Source organism: Solanum tuberosum, unplaced genomic scaffold, assembly GCF_000226075.1.
Source record: "Solanum tuberosum cultivar DM 1-3 516 R44 unplaced genomic scaffold, SolTub_3.0 scf00048, whole genome shotgun sequence".
NCBI classification, from domain to species: Eukaryota; Viridiplantae; Streptophyta; class Magnoliopsida; order Solanales; family Solanaceae; genus Solanum; species Solanum tuberosum.
In genome coordinates this window covers 1,790,999-1,812,488 of record NW_006238976.1, presented here as the reverse complement: position 1 = coordinate 1,812,488, position 21,490 = coordinate 1,790,999, and the positions used below count along the sequence as shown (strand labels likewise).

General features: G+C 29.5%; 2 protein-coding genes across 2 annotated transcripts; one reads left to right on the top strand and one right to left on the bottom strand.

Moving 5' to 3' along the window:
- The first annotated feature begins 407 nt into the window (after positions 1 to 407).
- LOC102589187 (uncharacterized) lies at positions 408 to 3,259 on the top strand. The gene is made up of 8 exons (XM_006343887.2): positions 408 to 827; positions 1,222 to 1,243; positions 1,830 to 1,886; positions 1,962 to 2,043; positions 2,134 to 2,229; positions 2,332 to 2,456; positions 2,555 to 2,573; positions 2,723 to 3,259. Exons 1-8 carry the CDS (start codon positions 725 to 727, stop codon positions 3,017 to 3,019), a joined length of 801 nt encoding a protein of 266 aa, XP_006343949.1. The 5' UTR covers positions 408 to 724; the 3' UTR covers positions 3,020 to 3,259.
- Positions 3,260 to 10,439: 7,180 nt separating this feature from the next.
- On the bottom strand, positions 10,440 to 11,231 carry LOC102588863 (E3 ubiquitin-protein ligase RHA1B-like). The gene has a single exon (XM_006343886.2). The coding sequence runs from the start codon at positions 11,118 to 11,120 to the stop codon at positions 10,623 to 10,625; it is 498 nt and encodes a 165-aa protein (XP_006343948.1). The 5' UTR covers positions 11,121 to 11,231; the 3' UTR covers positions 10,440 to 10,622.
- Between the last annotated feature and the right edge of the window lie 10,259 nt (positions 11,232 to 21,490).

Here is a 21,490-nt window from a genome sequence, read left to right as displayed (position 1 = left end):
ACAATCATTAATGTTAAGATATGATAAACGGTCTATATCTTGCTTCTTGAAGTGCTATTCTTTCTTGAATCATGAAAACAATCATTAATACTCATCTAAAATAGATTGTCTATATAGTATACTTTTTGAAGTGTGACTTTTTCTCGAACTACTAATATGAGATATTTTGTGTACGAATAAATTCTTTTTTTATTTAAAGAGTTGTCCAAATATTTTTAACATGTGTTTTCCATTTCTTTTGTAAGGAGACTATCAAGTACTATGGTTGCCTTGATATTGTTTTTATATATTTTTGGCAGAATATATTGAATTTTATTTAGATATATGAACTATAATATATTTTAATTAAACACTTAAATATATAATGTGTTCAAATTAATTTTTTTTAGGTGAGGGGAGTGACAAAATCTGACTATGGGTTGAATTTCTGTTTAACCAAACAAATTTCAGTCCATTGAATTTTTTTTGCGTACAACATTCAATTTCTCACCGGAAAAAATGGAGGAGAAAACATACAAGTGAATGAGGAAATGAGTCTTTCAAATTCTATTGGTTTGTGAATTTTCTACTCCTCTTTCATGGTATATAAAACACCAAATTCGATAATTGAATTGATTTTTTGGCTCTGGCACTAAACGTTTCGTCTTCGTCTTTGTGGACGACGAAGATCGAAATCTTAAGAGGATTTCATATTCATTGTATCTAAGATTTTATTGATGAAAAAATGGCATCAGCACAAGCACACCTTGATAAGGCGGAAAATCGTAAATTTTTTCAAAATCTATGGCGCACAGATCTCATGGGCACCCTTAAAGCCGATCCACCATGTACAATTTCTCAATCTCAAAGAAGAAAATATGTTTGTATTGGAAAAATTTGGTCCTAATACTGAATGTTGCTCAGACTCTTCAAAAATATTGTTGCACCTGTCTCACTGCAGTGGTGAAACTAGGAATTTTGATGAGGATGTTCAGTACTTTAGTATATGTATCTGTAAAAAGTTGTTTTTGATTTGTATACACGTGTTATTTTCTGTATGGATAATATAATTTTTCGATGAAGGGTGTTTGAGTGACAATCCTTGGGTCAATGTAGCTACACCACTGCTCGATTGATTGATATTTTTGAAGAGTCTGAGCAACTCGTGATTCTTTTTGAAATAAGAATGTAAGGTGTGATGTGTTTGTCTTTCTAATTGTTTTTCATGTTTTGGTTTTGCAGTTTGGTGTTTTGCGCTGTGGTGGTGAGTTGTATTTTACGTTTTGTTTATTTTTCTACAATGCTGTTGATTTGCTCTTTATTTGTGTTTGTTTCATGAGTTTGATTACTATATGTTTGTGTTAAAGGCGTTCATCGTCTTGCTGAAAGATTTCATAACTCAATTGATACATAAATGTGTATATGTTTGTGGTATGACTTGCGTAGATTCTATCCTCCTAGACCCCACTCGTGGGATTTCACTGGATACGTTGTTGTTGTTGTTCGTATCACAGCAAATATTGGAGAACAGAATCCTCTGCTGAAACTTAGTATTGTAGTAGATATTGAAGAACTATTACTCTTTCACTGCTTATTGTGTCCTGCATCTTGATTACGCTTTTACTCATATTTGTCCTCTAATAGATATCACTAGTGAACTAATAGGACGCGACATGATTAGCTGATAACTAAAATGATGTAGCATTTTTCAACAAGAGAAGAGAATTGACAGAAACGTCGATTCAAGAGGATTTGTGATCAAATCTAAAGAATTTCCCTTGTAGTGTTGCCCTTTCTATTCTACTGATCTAGTACTTATATAATGTCTTTTCTGATCTCATCGACTGCAGTGGACCATGTTCATCGTATGTGCTAAGGAAACGAGCTTTATATGGCGATATGACAAGGTAAGATGCTTTCATTTGTCTTCACTAACGCGTTAGTTACTGCCTTTCTTATGAACAAACGTCTGTTCGTGACAGGTATAAGTGCTGCGCTGGTTATATGCCTTGCAGTGGTAAATGTGGAGAAAGTCGTTGCCCTGAATTTTGCCTTGTAACTGAGGTCAGCAAATAGTTAAATCGGGAATAAGATGTTGCATTTTTGTATAACAATATTCTGCTGTAATTCTGATCTATTGACTTTTGCGACTAGGTTTGTTGTTGCTTTGGAAATTCAGTGAGCTCAACTCGCTTCTTGTTGCAAGATGAATTCAACATAAGAACAACAAAATGTGATAATTGCATTATCGTAAGCTCTCTCTCTCTCTGCAAGTCTTCCTCATTTGTTAGCTCGCGTAGTTCATGTATATGCAATTTGATCATCAAACATGTTTTCTTTCCTTCCTACTAGGGTTTCATGATAGTACTCGGACAACTTGCTTGCCTATGTAGAATAGCGGCTTGTCTTACTGGAGATGAAGGACTTGAGGATGCTGCTCATATTTTGACATGTCTCTCTGATATGGTCTACTATTCGTAAGCTTCTATATATACATTCTTCGTTAGCATTATTTATTATTCCGACAAAACAATTCAATGTTGCTGTACTAAATTTGCTGCATATTTGATTGCAGGGTCTGTGCCTGTATGCAGGTAAGCAGGAAATGGTTGATTGTGTCCCAATTTTTTTCTTTCTAGTTATAGTTTGATTATTTAAGTTGCTACATGGTCAACGAGGACTCATATAGCTAATCCTGATTTGCTCGTTTATCGTTTTGATATTACTGTTGTTGAGATTGCAGACACAACACAAAGTTGAATTGGACAAAAGAGATGGCAAGTTTGGTGATCCTTCACCAATGTCAATACCACCCGTTCAGCAGATGTCGCGGATTGATCAGCCTTATGGGCCAACAGTTGGATATCCTCCGGCCTATGGGACACCTTACGGTCAACCACAACCTCCTCATCAAGGTTATCCAGCATCAGCACCACCACTAGCACCAGCTCAAGCTCCTGGCTTCCCACCGCCCTCAGCCTCAGCTTATCCTCCTCCCGGACCTTATCCACCACAACAACAACCTGGTTACTGGAGGTGATGATTTTGAAGATTTATTTATGTCGTTTCACATTAATGAAGCGCGAAATGAGTTGTTTCTATGACCACAAATTGAATAGCAACCATATTTTTTTGCTTGTCCTGAGATCTATGTAGATTTCTTTGTCTCATGAAAATATATAGTAGCCTTTTTGTGATTATTAACAGGACATATTTATGCATTGTAGAGCTGAGTTATTTTTTGGTGTTTGAATTTGTGACATGTGATGTGCTAATTGAAATGGAAAATTTTCATTTTTTGATTGTTGTTTACTAGATAAACCTAGTTCATGGATTCATAAATGTATGTTTTTTGTTTGTTTGTATGCTTTATTTAGTATGAAGAGAGTCTTAGCGCAATGATAAAATTTTATGTGAAGCCACGGAAAGCTGGAGAGTCCTTGACGATGTGATAGTATGAGTATACAATGTTCTTTCTTTCTGTGACCTATAGGTCACAGATTCGAAGGTAAGTTGTCTAGATTACATTCCTTGGCGGTCTATGACCCTTCCTCTGGGTTACTACATGCACCGAGTTCCCCCTTTTTCTTTACAATTTTCAAATTTCCATAATCATAATATCATGAAGCTTAGGCATGGTGTTTTTCACAAGCTTAGGCAATTTTTGATCCTTTATTTCCATGTTGGATTGTCATGTCAACAATCTAAATGACTCATAGACATCCAAGAATTTAATGGCATTTGTGGTTTAGAAAATACACCGAAAAGGTATTTTTGACACTCAAAACAAATGAAGGATAAATGCAAGTTATTTTCAATAGTTCTAGAGTATTTTTAAACTTTTTCCATTTAATCAACAAGGAACCGTTACCATATAAAGTTAATTAGAGTAAGACCTATATATCAATACTTTCAATTCGAAACTATATACTATAATAAAACATTTTTAAAAAAAGAAGGTTACTTCTTTTATCACTTCTTTACATTAAATTCACATGTTAATCAGAAATAGATAATGGGCATAGTACCTTTGTTTATTATTCAATAATTCACTAATGATTGATCATTATACATTTGAACAATAAACAAAATTGGTGAGGATTAAAAAAAAGTAAATTCCACTCACCTGAAATTTAAAAAGAAAAAAGAGTAAAAGACAAAATAATACTACAATATTATAGTACTAGACTGTTGACCTATGACTATATATCTTTGACTTTGCATCTATATATAAACCTTATATATAAACCAATGAAGAAAGAAATAAATATCCAATGCTATTGAATCGAGACTACATAATAACTATTGATCGAGTGATCATCTGAAAAATCAATGTTATTTTTATAGTTCAGTTTAGTAAATAAGAGAATGACTCATGATATGATCACTTGACTTAAAACGAATTAAGAAATGAAGTAACTTTCGATAACTATCTAGCGTAGAATTAACTTTTGATGGTTCGTAAATCGATAAAGTAACCATATAAAGCTATTAAGAAGTTACGTCTAATTGTGGATATAGTACTTTAGCAACATGAATCATTGTGTGTTAGTTGTAATAATTTTTCTCTTTTGGATTATATTTTTTAAAAAGGTATACTATTGTCTAAAGTGAAGCGTGGGCGGCTATTTTCTTTATTTCCTTTTTTCTTCATCTTTTTATCTACTTTTTCAAGGAAAAAACAAAAATCATTTTAATTTGTTGCATATATTTTCTTCATTTGGTGTTTCGATATTAAATTTAATTTGTCGTACCATTATATATATGCTAAAGCAAGAGAATTTCTTCAAGCCTTAAAAGATATAGAGATTTAGAGTTTGTTTGTTGAAAATTATAATAGAAAAAAAAAATGAAAGTAAAATTCGTTCAAATCCTACTATATATGTTCAATTTTTTAGCGATTTTTCCAAAAAAAAATCTTTATTATTAATACAATAACCTTCATTTTGCTCGTTCATACTAAGATGAAAGATGAAAATTATCTATTATAAAGTCATTTTCTGATATTTATTACGTACACGGTACAACTAAAAAAATATTCTAAAATAAATATTGTTTTGTAAAAAGTAGATCAAAATGATATCTTCAATTATAAACGAAAGTCATTTTTTATAAACTCTATTTTTGTAGCTCTTACTCCAAATCAATTACTCCAACAAATATTAATATAATCAATCTTTTATATACTTCGTTAAAAAAAAGTACAACCAAAACATTATCGAATTTAATTATATATATTTATTACTTATCTAATGGAAATAAAAGACGGCTATATATAAAATTAGACGGCTTCCTGTGACTTTCCATGTTTGACTAATTAGGATTTCATAACCATAACCATAAGTAATATAAACAAATAAGATTTATTTATAATAATAAATAATGATAAAAGACAAAATAAGAGAAATATAATTTAAATTAATTTAGCTGCGTGAAGCAACGAAGAAATGACCTCTCTCAATATAAATTAATTTAGCAACATTCTGTTAGTTGTAAATAGTTTCCATTTTTGGATAATATTTCCTAAAAACAACCTAAAATAAAGCATGGGCGGCTCTTTATTTTGGTGGCTTTTGTTGCCAACTTGAATCGTTGTTGTAGTGATGGGACTGCTTGTTGAAAAGTTTTGAATTCAAGTTCGAGATATGAAGAAAATTTAATTGAAAGTGTAGCCTTTTAAACTAATTAAGCTCTATAGTGCGTGAATCAAATTTTATTGAAACTTCAATGCAGATATAGGACATCGAGTGAAAAATTAAAAAAAAATTGATTTAATTATGAAACGACAAATTGAATAATGAATGAACAAAAAATATATTTTATAAATTATAGTAAGTAATTAAGTAAAGAGAATGAAAATAAAATATATAAGTATTACACGTTGGATTAACCAGGAAAGTTTCATTACGCGTTGGGCACGTCTCTAATACATAAAACGTACGGAGTATAATATAGTTTTTTTTTTGTGTTTCCACATTCGGTATTAACTTTGAGACCTGACTAATATATGATCAAAAGTATATACTATTTATATACTTTGATGTATATAGAGATGTATATTATATGTATAATATATGTATATTTAATATAAAATATATACACTACATATATAACTGTATATATATTTTATAAACTAGATAGCTCAAGGATAATGAACAGTAGTTTACATTGATCATAGTTTCACTTTTAAAGTAGAATACTTCTTATTAAAGATTATTTTATATTTTGAAATCGAACTCAAACGTTTGGTTAGGAATAAATACAAAATGTTAATCTTTATTTGATTCTTCATATAAGGAGTCAAGAGAAGTCACAGTTCGTCCAATCAACTTGTTTTGGTATGTGTTTTTAGGGACATGAAGCCCTTTTAATTTCGTTTGTTAAAATTTATCCCCTCTTAATTTTCGTATAAGTATATATTATACTCTCTCTGTCCCTAATTACTTGTCCATTTTTTAAATGACACACCTATTAAGAAAATAATGATTGACATAGTGACTTCACCATTTTACCCCTATTAATTATGAATTGGATGAATTAAAAACTTAAGATTTTCAAAAAGTTCAACTTTTTCAAAGTAATTAATTGAGAGTATAATATGTAAAAAAATTGTTCTTTCTTGATTTGTCAAAATGGACAAGTAATTAGGGACAACTATAAAAGGAAAAGTGGACAAGTAATTAGGGACAGAGGGAGTATTACTTATATATGACACTACATTATTAAGCTAAGATCTAGAACTATTACCACTATGACACTATGATCCACCACTTTTCATCAACTTATTTCATTTATTGGACTAGTTCAAATTAATCACCCAAGTATGAGAACTATGTAAATTGGTTTTATTTTTAAGAAAAAAATAATTTTCTTAATTTTGGACAAGGAAATTTTGAGAAAATGATCAAAATGGTCCTTGATGTATTGGGGTTGCTTTATTTTGATCCTTAATATATTTTAAGTGATTGAAATAGTCCTTAATGTATGATAAAATGTGTTCAATTTAGTCTTTTACCCTAAACTTAACAATTTATCCCCAAAAACTGTTAAATATAACTGTGGGGCCCACATAACTTACAAATTCCACCATTTTTGTCATCTTTATTAGCTCAAAGAAAGAGTTTCATGAATTCTAAAACACCATTTTCTTTAACATCTAACCACACAATTACAAAATAATTATTATAAAAAGGTTGAATGAAATGGATCGTCAAGAATTTGAGCTAATAAAGATGGTAAAAATGGTGGATTTTGTAAGTTATGTGGGTCCCACAGTTATATTTTACAGTTTTTTGGGGGTAAATTGTTAAGTTTTAGGGTAAAAGACTAAATTGAACACGTTCTGTCATACATGAAGGACTATTTCAATCACCTAAAATATATTAAGGACCAAAATAAAGCAACCCCAATACATCAAGGACCATTTTGATCATTTTCTCTTGAAATTTTGGTACATGACAGCTTTCACACATCTGAGCAAAGGAAGATAATGGAATATTATTAAACAGCCATACATACACATAATAAAAAAGCTCAATAATTAAAGAGACAGTAACAAAGGTGTCTATTAATTGAATATGAAGGGAACAAACAAACAAACAAACATACAAGAAATGGGCACAAAGATCAAGATTAATGGCCAACACTACAAATGGCAAAGTTTTGCTTAGGACCAGCCTATAGAGGCCAGGTTGATTGTGCTACTTTAATTTGACACTTGTTTTTTTGGTTGTTGTGTCCTTAGATTAAGACTCATTCCTATTGTTTGAGATGAGTGTTGCCTACCACTAAGAGTTTGCGACAATAGAATGATTGGAATTCTTTCATCTTAAATGGAGGTTTGTGATTATTATGAAAAACGTATTATTTATAGATATTATTAGGAGAATCGTGCATGTTTAATCTAGTATAGTTTTTTTTTTTTTTATCAACAATGAGTAATTAAGATCAAACGAATGTGCATTTAAGCGAAGAAATACTTCTAATTCTCGAGTATTAATCAATGCCCAAGATAAAGATTATTTGGTTCGGAGATTGCAAATAGAAAATAAAGATAGAATTCTAAACATGTCAAGTGAGTTAGATTAGCATATATCTGACTCAGTCCAACCTAATTATAAATCAAACTGGAACAACCTGATTGGAAGGCGTTAGGCTGAATGATTATACTAGGATGATAACTTTATTGCTAGTTAGGGGTGTACAAAATCGAATCGAATCGAAAATCGAACTAAATCGCAAATCAAGAAAAAAATCAGACTAGTGGTTGGTTTGACTTGGTTTGGTATTGAAAAAAAAACCTGACTATATTGGGTTGGTTTGGTTTTACTAAAAAAAACCAACCCGAGATTATATATATAATTTAAAATTTTTATTTTGTACATAAAAATATTTACTTTGATATAATTTTTAAATATTTCTTATACTTTTTCATAGTTTTTATCTTTTAATATATTATTTCAAGTTTGTATCATAGAATTCTGAATGGTTCAATAAAGATTATTGTCCACAGATATTGATATTTATAATAAAGCTTAAATCAAAATCAAATTAATACTAATGCAAAAAGAAAATCAATTCAACACTAAGAATGACAATAATATTGAATATTTGTTATTTGGTTTTACATTGGTTTAGACAATTCAAATACATTGTCTAATTTTAATTTCCTTTAATATTTAGTCATGTAACTAATACTTATTAAACTTATTTTAGCATGATTTAGTACTTTTAAATTATGATCATTTTCATTATGACTTGTTAATTTGTAATTATTTGTTTTACGCGATTTCATTATTATTTATTTTTTTTGTTGGATATTTTAGTGTCATTACTCATATCATATTTTGTGTTATTTTCTTAAGAAACACCTTAGATAGTTGTATTTTGGTAGGACTAAAGAAATATTTGAAGTACAAGTAAATTATATGTTTGTATGAATACTTTACTGAAAAAACCCGAAAGTCCAAAAAACCCGAGTTTTATTGGTTTGATTTGGTTTATAGATTTAAAAATCCGACACAAATGATTTGATTTGATATTTAAAAATCCGAACCAACCCGGTAATGTATACCCCTATTGCTAGTCAATGGATTCAATATGTTTGCACACGTTTGATGAATTTCTCAATAGATATATATGATTTGAATCGAAACAACAACATGATGTCGAACATGTATCCTGAAGGCTACCTTAACCATTAGGTAGTACTTTAGTTTACCTCAATCTATAACTTAGCTAGTATATATATATATATATATATATATATATATAGATAGGTCTTTTTTGTGTTGGTAGGGGCCATGAATTATATTATCTAGGTACTCCATCTGAAAACCCTAATTATATTCCAAGACCTAAGACCTAGGTTCTATTCTTCCATGCTGACACAAAACACCAAACCAAAGTTCCATCAAATTAAAAAGAAGTTGATAGCTCTAACTTACATGAACATCCTTTAACTATATGGAGTAGTACTTCATTTACTTTAGAAGTTAAGGGTTCATTTTTATTGGTCATTACAATTTTTGTTAATATTTATATATAAATATATGTTTTACTAGAAATTATTTCGTTCAGACCAAGCAGCAAGATGATTGTCTATTAATAACGTATATATAGGGAGGTTTAATTAACATATTCTTATAAACGAAATTGATTACTCCTACTTTGGAAATAAAATACTAGATGAAGTTTCTCCGTTCTTGATTATAGATTTCGAGGTAACGTCTCGAAAATAAATTCAAGAATTCAGATAACTAATCATTAATTTACTTTTTTAAAACATATGGTACACTATTGAAGTGGAAGACAAGATCCGGTTTAACCGGCAAGGTACAAACACTGATAAGCCAACAGTATTCCACACTACAAGCCCATCATGTCTTATGTATTTACTATCTCTTTATTATTCTTCAACTTCAAAAAATAAAATAAATAAAATTGTAATATGTAATATGAACAAAGTCATTGGTCTTAATTTCATAGACAAATCGTAACAAAAATTCTGAGATCGAATTTCATCATTCTAATCATAAGCTCTAACTTAGAAAAAAAATAAAGGAATATTTAAGATACGCTTGTTATATGAGTTTTTATAATTATAAATTCAGTTCCTAACAAGTTAAAATCAAAGTTGGTGATGTTATATTGTATTTATCCAAAAATTAGTAAAATAATATGAAATTGTGAATGGATTTGTCTTTTTTATTTTAAATTTGACACTATTGACCAAATTGTGAAACACTAAAGTATAATAGTAGACAAAATTGACTCAATTTGGAAGAATTGGAGGAGTGTTCCAATTGCAATTATGACAAGTGAGTTACTTCGCTTAGCTAAATTAGAAGTTTCAATTTTGAATTTTAGAAATGATACCATTCGAAATATAACTTTAAAGTTGCGTTAGTGAACTATAAATATGAATTTAATCAAACCTCAATATGTCAAATCCAAAAATATACTAAAATTGAATATTAGAACTATTTATCTTCATTCCATATTCTCAAAATTGTAGAAACTATACAATAACTTTTTTCACTTTTTCCTCCAAAATCATTTTCCCCCTCTTTTTTTTTTATCTTGTAGTATATATACATTTTAAAACTATCAAATCCAAATCACCAAAAAAAAAAAAAAAAGTGCTACAAACCGGCGGCGACCGGAGAATACTCGCCGTAAAAATCAGAAATGCCGGAAGCCAACCATAATCTCTCATTAAAACTCTCTTGCATATCGTCCGGAATAAATGGCGTCCGGCAAAGTGGACAAGTTTTCTGATCATGATCCATCCAACGGTCCAAACAACTCCGGTGAAAAATATGCCGGCAATTCGTCAACCGTCGGATCTCATCTTCTCCGTCAAACTCGTACAAACAAACTGCGCAACTCTCCGGCGGGTCAACCAGCTCAGAGAACTTCACCACCGGAAGTAACTCCCGGATCAACGCCGCCGACACTGAATGGAGCTCCGAGTGAGATTCGGGTCGGGTCGGAAACGACATTTCAGGTTCGAGGAAATCACCTAAACCAAAAACAGTGAAAATCGCGCAAATGAACTTTCTAATGAAACCGAGAACGGTTAGTAAGTGGACTAACAATTTGGGTAGGAATAAATCCGTATATCCCACCGGAAAACCCATAATTTTTCTCTTCGTAAGAACAAAAAAAAGACAACTCTAAATTATAATTGTTGTTATAATAGATAGTTAGGGACGAAGAAGATGAGATTTGAGAAAGGGAGAGAAAACGGAAAACGGGGAGGTGGGTTATATAGGGGGAGAGGGGGAGTTGTGAAATGACGGAAAAGGGTATGTGTTTTGGAGGAAATTACGATGAACCTGTGTGAATTTGAGGGGTAGGGGGTGGACGGGGGGGTGGGGGTACGTAGGGACGTGACGATGTGTTTGTATTATACGCTAATGTCCCATTCTATAGTTGTAGGGGTAGGGGTGCAGTTGTCGTACAATTTGGGCCGCTCACTGATGAACACGTTGTGTTTTTCTTTTTTCTTTTTACCTAAAAGATTTAACGGTGTTTTATTTGGACATCGTTATGTAATACATAAACATGATATTTATGTTAGTCAATTTTGAGTGTATACAAGTAGACGTCTAAATTATGAACGAGTAGGCATACATGTCTTACATGACAAATCTCACTAACTAATGCATCTCACCCTATTTGTCATGTAGGACGTATCAGCTGTATGTATATATTTACTAGTTTAACTTTATGATAGTTTAAATGTTTACTTGTATTTGTATACATCTGAAGTTTGAGGATATAGATGTCAGTTCAAGCCAAGTTAAGAGACATGTTTATGTATTATGTGTTTTAAAAAAGTTATTGTATGTTATTTATCTCAAAATAATTTAAGTCATGCACGATTGAAAGGTAAATATGATTGAAATACATATACAAATAGTTAAACTTCAGTTATTTGTAATTATCTATCGATTGATTTGATGAAAATATCTGATAATTTTAGATGGACTCTAGCTCTATCCCATCAATTTCATTGTTTTACTACTATTACGTAATTTGGAGAAAAGTTTTTTTTTTTTTTTATTTGTAAAATTAAACATTTTGGAATATCTATCTCATGTGAATTTTCACTTTAAGTTAATGGTGGAGCGTGGCATATTTAGACCCTGGATGAAAAATAAAAAGAATAAGAAATATATTGATCATGTCACTCAAAAAGGAGATGAAGGTTACTTTATGACAAATTTAAATCATCTTTGTAGTTTTCAATTAAATATAAATAAAAGTATTCACAAATCTAATGATAAGAATGATGACGTAAAAAAATTTGGTGGACCAAAAGGCAATTATGATATATTATATATGAACTATATATAAAATTCAAGGGGAAAATGGAATATGTACGTAGTTTAAAACAATTCAATTTATACAACAGTAGATAACATATAAACCTTTAAATGTATAGTACATTATTTGGTTGAATATTAAAAGATAGTATGGATATACGTTAATTACGTAGCATAGTTTTTTTTTTTTTACCTACACTGTCACTTTAATTAATACGTAGATCATATTTCAATTTTTAGTAAAATAACCTTCATCTTCAAGAATTAATTAATTATGGCAACATATGTTTAAATAGAAAGTAATTATGCCTTAAACAAGTTGAGTATTTCTTTTTATGACAATTTTAAGAGATGAGTCACAGCCCACAAAGCAGAAGAAAAAGAAGTACTATATTGTTTTGTAATGAAGTTTCGAGGAACTAATCTTTGTATATATCTATTTTTAATATAATAAAAATAAAATTTATATTATGATCATCAAGTGTATATATACATCATTTATTTGTACAAAAACAACCATGGATATAATTGTTCATGCATACGTTTAATTTTAACCATCTTTACGTAAATGAGATAATATTATTTGAGATGTTTCGATTTATGTTATACATTGATCTATAAACGCACCCGGTTTATAGAATGAATGTGTTAAAAAGGGAATGAAGTAAATTTAAAATTACATTAATTATTTTGTTGTTGTTGAAAGACTAGTTAAATATTAGACATAAAAGAAAAAGATTCATATAGACCACCACGTCTACTAGTTTAGAATAAGTTTTTTGTCTTGCTAATACGTTGATTTTGAACCTAAATATTTTTTAAGAGTATTTTGATTTATATGCCTATAAAATATAGGAATATTTATTGTTATTATTATTAATTTATTCTTATTTTTATTTGATATAATAAGTTGAACTTAAATGGAGAAATATTGTTACTGAAAATTTATATAACTAATTCTAATTTGTTTGAATTGAGAATCAATTATTATGGTGTGTTCATGTAAAAAATAGATAGATGCAATTATAGTCCTCCCCAAAAAAGTGAGTTTTCACTTGAAAAAATTAGGTAATGTACATGTACCAATAAAAATAGTAGATAGAAAATGACTCATCTAGGAGTAAAAGTGGGCTTAGCTCTTTTTTTTCAACCTTTTGATTGAAATTTGACTTCTTTATTTTCAACGTATTTTGAGTACAAGTTTTTGCAATCTCTAGATGAGATGATGATTGAAAAATGACCACAATCCTTGTGAATATATTCTAGTTACTCCTTATTAGTTTAGGTATCTAATGTGATAATTTTACCTAATTTAAATATAAATTCGAAAAAAACATCAAAAAATATACTTTTGTTATTCTAAACTCGGTCCGCTTTTATAATTTTGCTTCTTATTCCAAAGTAAAAAAAGGTAAGGACCAAGAAAATCTAATGAAATAATATGTGAAAAAAGGTTTTTTCTTCTAGTAATAATAAAAAAGCAATGGGACCAAAAGGGAGAAGTCATGAAGGAATTATGCAATATCCAAAGGCATGAAGTGGGGACTAATAGTTTCTAGCATTTAATCATCCTTGTCAAAAAGCACAAGGAGAAAAACAAAATTAGAACAAAAAAACAATCATACATCATCTTAGCTTATTAAAAACTCAAAAATAATTTTTAAAAAATAGAAGGCCAAAACATCATGAAGAAAAAACAATATATAAGTCATCTTCTTAGCTTATTGAAAACTCACAAAAACAAAACAGGCCAAAACATGATAAAGAAAGAACAAATTGTAAATGGGGAATAGAAGGAGCAAGAATTAGAAAGGGGCTCACACCTTAGTTAGCTAGTGGGGTGTTATTTGGTGCAAATACCCATTGTGTTGTCATTGTTGCATCTTCATTAGGGTGCCACTTTGCCCAATTATTTTGTCCACTTTGTTAAACAAATCTTCAAACTTATTCCCATGTTCTCTTATTTGCCTCCCCTTTAATTAATTAATCACTATCAGGTTCGAGCTAGGGACGCAAGAGGTTCATCTGAACTCTTTTCACTAAGAAAAAAATATATACAACGTATATGTTGAATTATCTTGATTTCTTTTTGTGTTAATTACTTCTGATCTTGTTACTGATCATGCTAAATATAATTTAAATCTTAAATCAGTCTATTGTTGTCAAGTCACAATCGTGTTCCTAAATTGCCATTAATGAAATGGAAGGCAAAACATGTGCATATAGAATGCGATACCTACTATATAAGCATGGGCTATTCACAAATTATTATTATTAAAGATAACATCAATATAGTGCAAATATTAATGGATGGATGTTGGTGGATAAAGAAACATGATCCATCACTTTTACTCCAACAATTATGGGTAGTGAGATCTACCTTATAATTTTTTTTAATATGTTGAGATAATGAAAAATGAATATATGTTTTTGAATCCTAAGATATAAAGAGAGGAAAAAGAAAGCAAATATTATTGTGGGATCATATGGCCAAAAGAAAAAAAAAAAAGTGCAAATGTCGGCAAGGGGTAGTGAGTGATGAGCTTAAGAGCATGGGTGGGTTTTGGATTAAGTGCATAGGCGTGGCTTGTTTTTGGCCAAGGTTGGGTGTGTAGGGTACTTGTGTTTCTTACATCTTCTACTAACCTCTAATATTCCAACACTCACTTATCTCTTCCTCTAGACTCGATGCACAGCCTTGGACCAACGATAAAGTTATTTTTATTGTAATTAGGTAGGCGCAAAGTTAGGAAGGTGCAATCGGGGTTCATGATCCGTATCTCATTGTTGAAAAATTTCACTATATGTATATGATCAATATATTATTTATGTACATATAACAGATTTTAAATTCTATTTGCTTCTTCCTGTGCCTACTTATTTATATTTTTAATTTCATTTGTAGAATTTTTGGCTTTGCTATTATGCATAAGTCACGAGTTTGAGCCGCAAAATCTAATGTTAATGCTTGCATTAGAGTTGCTTATCTACAATACACCTTCTTGGGTTGTGGTCCTATCCAGGCCCTTGATGAATGTGAAATACTATGTACACCGGGTAATTCCAAATCCTAGAAATAAAACATTCCAATAGAAAGTGATTTATCCTTTATTGAAAACAGTTTAACACAAATTCAAATTAATCAGATAAGTAAACTCTAGAAATATAAAGAAAATGCTTTTATTATCTTACGATTAGTCAGAAATTTATATAGGAACAATCCGTAATAGTGAATTTGATGAATCAGTCAAACTTTACTTTTTTTATCCCAAATTAACCACCCAACCCCCAAAAAAGAAGTACAAAGTAGAGAAATTAAAGTAAAGGGAAATTACCTTGACCCTTAAACCATGTCTAACAAGGCCAAGACATGGTGCCCTACAAAAGAATGGAAGTATTATACAAGAGTATATACTTATTATGAAATATACATATAATATATAGTATTATTATTTTTTATTTTTTTTTCCAATCTAGAGAAATGTCCAACCCCCACCCCACCTCCAACCAGTTGGAAGGGAGCACCATTTCTCACACATATTTTCTTCACTAGTCTCCAAAACACCTCCACTCAACTCTGCTCCCTTTCCATTCTCTTTATGTGATTCTGTCATTTAATTTGCTTATGCAAATCAAACACTTTCTCAAGAAAAGTTTAAGATTTTATATTTCTTATTTACTTTGTCACTTTGAATTTTACAGGCATTTTAAGAAATAATGATTAATATCAGTATTTTATCATAATATTCATATTAATTGATGTATAGTTTCATATTCAAGAATGTGGTCTAGTAATCAATGAAGTGATTAAGAATTCTGAGGTTTCAAGTTTAAAACTCAGCAGAGATATCTGTTGTTGATGGGAAGTGGCATGTATCCGGTGGAGGAAATTGTTTTTGGTTGCATGATTGGTGTAATAAATTAATACTTCCAATTTCTTATAGCTATAGTAAAAATTGTTGGATGGAAAAAGTGTGTATTTTTTTAATTAGCATATATTAAGAAAATTTGTGTATAAAAGGAGTAGGACTATACTACCTAGGCTTTTTCCAAAAACAAACATAGGAGGAACCACTTTCTATTAAAGTTTTCGTCTCACCATCATTTCTTTGTAAAAAAAAAAAATATTTGTTATTTTCAGTGTTTAATTAAATAATATTATTCCTAGGAACTTATAGTTAATATAATATAATGTAGTAGTTATTTTTTTATGATATAATAATTAATAAGCAGTTAGAAATTAATTCCCTTACTTTCACAACTTTTTATGACTCACTGGAGTAATTTTCTCTCTAATATTTTCCATTTTAATTTTATAAAAAATTTAATAAAAAAATTTTCTGAAAAAATAAGTTTTTGAAAATTAGGAGGATGAAAAAGCTTTGCACAAATGACATTTCATTATTATAACCTCCCGACCTTCTAACACAATCATCTTCACCTTACTTCTGTAGCCCTGATCGTCCATTTCTATCCCCTACCTCTGATCCTGTAATAATTGTCTAGATTATATAAGATTCTTTTAGAATAATATGTTTTACCTACATATCAAACACAAGAAATTAACAAAAAACACACTTATTTTTCCGAAAAACATTTTAAAGAAAATATTTTTTATGAAAACTTTTTTCTTTCGTATCAAGCACCTAGCTAAGTGTTGATAATATGAATTTAGAGGAGTGGAAAATATGTCATTGAGAATAATAATTGAATTTGAAGTATGTTATTATCGATAATTATTTAACTTGGCAATATATATATTTTACAACTAATTAACAAAGTGATGTGGCTTTCAGTCAGCACTTAATAATTGGACAGACACACACATATATACAAAGTTCTAAATTATATGATGATCAATTATCTATTTGTTTTGCGTGTTTATATATGTTTTCTTAGTCCAAGTGAGTCAATTCTACTTTTTGACTGAATATTTTTATTAACACTAATAATTATATATTGACTTATTAATAAATTGAATTAAGTAATTAACATTATCTCCTTTATTTATTTATTTAAAAAATAAAAGAGACTTGATTTGACGTACGATTTAGAGTGCCTTTTTATGAAAAATTGGTCTCGGTGTGTTCTCCTTAATTAATTATTTTTCAAAAAATAAACTTTATATATACATAAAAATTATCCGTGAATCATGATAATAATTAGTAAAATGAATCTATTTATCACAGAGAGATTCATTATTTCCGATCCTACTTCACCTTAAATGTTCCTTTTTGCGTATGGCATTACCACTGGTAAACATCTAATGCATTCCCCGATCGAGAAAGTCATTCTTAAAGGAGAAACTATGCATTCACATACACACAGAAAGAAGAAGAAAAAACTCGTAGTCATAATAAGTTAATAAATAAAAATATTCATGAAACGTATATTATTTGACTCCCGAAATAATAATATCCAAAATATATATTAGTAATTTATATGTAATTTTTTTAAGGCACATTGGCTTTGTTAATTAGGAAGAAAATTAGTAGTTAAGCCAGCTAACTTCCCACCCTTGTTGATTCCTTTTTATAATTATGCCAAAGCAATTCCACTAACCCTTAATTAAAATAATTAATCAATTAATTAATAATCCAGCCGTTCTTGTAATTAAAATAGGAGACTTCCATGATAACTAAACCAGATTTGTACGCGTTTAGTTCCAAATTTTTGATTAATTTTATAATTAAGATATCAGGAGTTGCCTGCCATATTATAAAGTCTAAGTGTATAGGATTACAAGGCATGTCAGAATTTGTCTTTGTTTTTATTTTATTTAATATGTATAATGGGTGAAAATTAATTAATTACCACGTTATTAATGAGACATTTAATATCAACTTGCATCTAAAAGTGAAAAGGTTAAAGGTTTCTTTTAATCATGCTTAATTAGACATGTGATTAGCACAAACCACTAGCCTTATTTGGCATGTTCTTGTCTATGACAAGAGTCAAGTGATGAGTCGGTGAATAAATTCAAAGGCGTATCCAGGATTTTGAGATGATGGGTGCACTATTATGAAAAGAGGGATCTAATCGGTTTGATATTTAGGTTCATATCTTTGAAAATAGTTAAAATTTTAAATTTACAGGTCCAAAATTGAAATGCTTTATTAATTAAAACACCAAAAGTACTACCAATAACCACTTAGAGAGATGTTACCAATTTCAAAAAGAAAAATAATACAATATAGATATAAAATTTAAATTTCTTATCTCACTGAAAGGTGCACTCAATCACCATTGCTTTATATGATACTTTGATTATGGGTTCACACATCTATATTTAACAAAAAATTAAAAAATATAACACTATTATCTATGATTTCAGAAGGGGAGCATGGGTTCACGTGAACCCGATGACCCCCTCCTGCATACGCCTGAATATCAACTATAGTTTTCGATGTGACGATGTATATATACACCTTGATTCGATATCAATAACAAATCACAATACACTAGTAATAATATAAAATTATTAAATCATTTCTTTTGTTTTCTTTTAATTTCTACCTACATTATATTAAATTAAGTTATACAATATAGTACAGTACTAATTAGTACTTGTTGCTCTTAAAATTACAGACATAGTTGAAACAAACAACGCATAAATCTAGAATTTATACAGAGATCTAAGTTTTAATTATAAAAATCTTATTCTTTAATTTTCTAGGGTAAATAAAAAAATGATGATTTTTACTAGACTTTAGTAAAGACCATCACATGCAATTCAGAAAACTTGTTTGTTAATGTTAAAATTGTTTCACAGCTTAAGACAAAACATGATGATTCATAATCAATAATTAAATAGTATTAATTAGTACTAAAAGTTAATTATTCACTGCTCTTATTAGTTGTTTCCACTGCATGTTACATGTTCAATAATATTGATTTACTGTAATATTTATTCTTTTTGACTCAATAAAAATGACAAAATTACAGCTATGCATTTACTGTAACAACACTATCTTTGTCCCCCACACCCCACAAATAAACAAAAAATTTTAAAAAAAATTTAATACAAAGATTGTTTGTTTGTGCAGAGATTATACAGAGCTTAACTGTAAAACCATGTTTTGTTTCCTAATTAAAATAATTAAAGCTGTCACTGTTAATGTGTATGTTTTGTGTATGTCAGAAGAATAATTAATTACTTTAATTTTTGAGCTATGAAAAATGGAGTGGAACTATCTTTGACACAATATATAGTAAATTGAGAATCCTACATACACCATCACTCCGTCATTCTGTCAAATCATTAGCTCTGATAACAGTAGTTGAATGAAACTAATCAAAATGCATTTAACATGATTTGATATATTACCCGCTAGAGATTATCGATATATATAAGTTAGATTCAAGTTTGATTTTGTCTTTCGAGTCCCCACAAGATGGAAAAAAATGGTCCTATAATTTTTTAGAGTCCTTCAAATTGGCTACAAGGAGAAAACATTATCTCTTTTGATGTGGATTTCTTGTTTTTATTTTTTATTTTTTATTTTTCTTTCTTTCTTTTTTGACCCTTGATTTGGATTTTCTTTTATTGCAGAGCTGTCTGTCTCTATCTAATAATCTATCTTTTTTATATCTTGTTCTTTTCATGTTTGTAATTATCAAAATTTATTAATGTAACATCTCCTAATATTGCATGCTTCCCTTTCATAATTATCGTTATAATTATAATTAAGTAGATACGACTTATATTTCCATAGTATATTATATTATATATATGGACATTACCTAACTTTAGCTTTGTATTTTTTCTACTTGTCATTTTCTTTACTTTCATATAGGATAATACTGTCTCGTCACTTCTTTTTCGTTGATTTTTTGTTTGATGTTTAATATTTATTTTGGGATTTCGATTTATTTGAATTCACATCATGTATGATATATTAAAGGGTTCGCCGTACAATAAATATTTTCATTCCTAAGACCAGTGGCTTACCCACATGGTGGTAACACCCTTCGTCGGAAAAAAATACCATATATATATATAAGTAAAATGATACATGAATTGATTAAATAACATATTTTGGACACACTTAACATAACAAGCTGCTATTTATGGACACCCTTTGTGAAATTCCCGACTCCACCACTATCTAGGACAGTAAACAGTAAAATTAGCTACAGGTTATTTAGCGATGAAGATCATATATAACATATTCTAATTGAAATGTTTTCGTTCTTAAGATTGGTAAACAGTAAAATTAACTATTAGCTATTTAGCGATGAAGTTCGTAACTAATTTTGATTTATTATTATATATATATATATATATATATATATATATATAGTGTGTGTGATAACGATATTAGCAGAGACAAATAGTCAGATATGTGGGTCATTCTATCATGTGGGATGTCTCTTGTGTTCTTCTACCTAACTATGACACCCCAAGGCCCCCCACCCCACCCTCCCCCTCCCAAATTTGAGTAATTAAGGGTTCGGAAAACTCGTCAAAAAATTTATTTGTAACCGATGTTTATATTAAATTATATTATCATGGTCATGATCAAGTGATATTGTGGTAGGTTAAAATTGACATAAATGTAGTAGTTTAGTGATAAACAGTGCTATTTAAGACTTGTCTTGTGACGGAATCAAATTTTTTTGTTTAGGGTTTTAAGTTATAATGTGAAGTAATTTTTTGATGAAAAAAATTCGAATAAATCTTTGAACGTTCCTTATCCCCTAGACGTGTTAGATATTCATTTGTTACGTGTAAATATTGTGTGCCCGTTGTTGGCTTTGCAGATGCTTTCAAATACTCTACAAGTATATTCCATTCATTGTATATATCCTTTTTTCGTGTCATTGACATGAGAGATTGCATTCAATCCTTGAAATGTCCACATCATATTAAAAGGAAAAAAAAAAAAAAGTGCAAGCAAGCCAATGAGCAGTCTCAACTTTCAAATCATGGGACTGTGACCTTTCCTTGACCACCAAACATCTTTTTCCTAATTTATTTTAATATATATTTTTATTATTTTTCACTTGTTTGATATTAATATTGAAGCTCGATTAATTTGAATTCGCATCAACTAGGATCCATTCTGGGGGAATTGCTTTCTATCAATAATTTTACATATCCAACGCTCAAAAATGAGACTCCTAATTAAGGGAATAACATCTTTTGGTGGTTGATTTATTTTAATATAATATATTAT

Bases quoted from the DNA above. Each gene is read 5' to 3' on its own strand.
- LOC102588863 (XM_006343886.2), bottom strand. From the start codon at position 11,120: ATGGGTTTTCCGGTGGGATATACGGATTTATTCCTACCCAAATTGTTA.
- LOC102589187 (XM_006343887.2), top strand. From the start codon at position 725: ATGGCATCAGCACAAGCACACCTTGATAAGGCGGAAAATCGTAAATTT. The intron at 1,244-1,829 runs GTGAGTTGTATT...CATCGACTGCAG, and splicing joins TGGTGTTTTGCGCTGTGGTG to TGGACCATGTTCATCGTATG. The intron at 2,230-2,331 runs GTAAGCTCTCTC...CCTTCCTACTAG, and splicing joins AATGTGATAATTGCATTATC to GGTTTCATGATAGTACTCGG.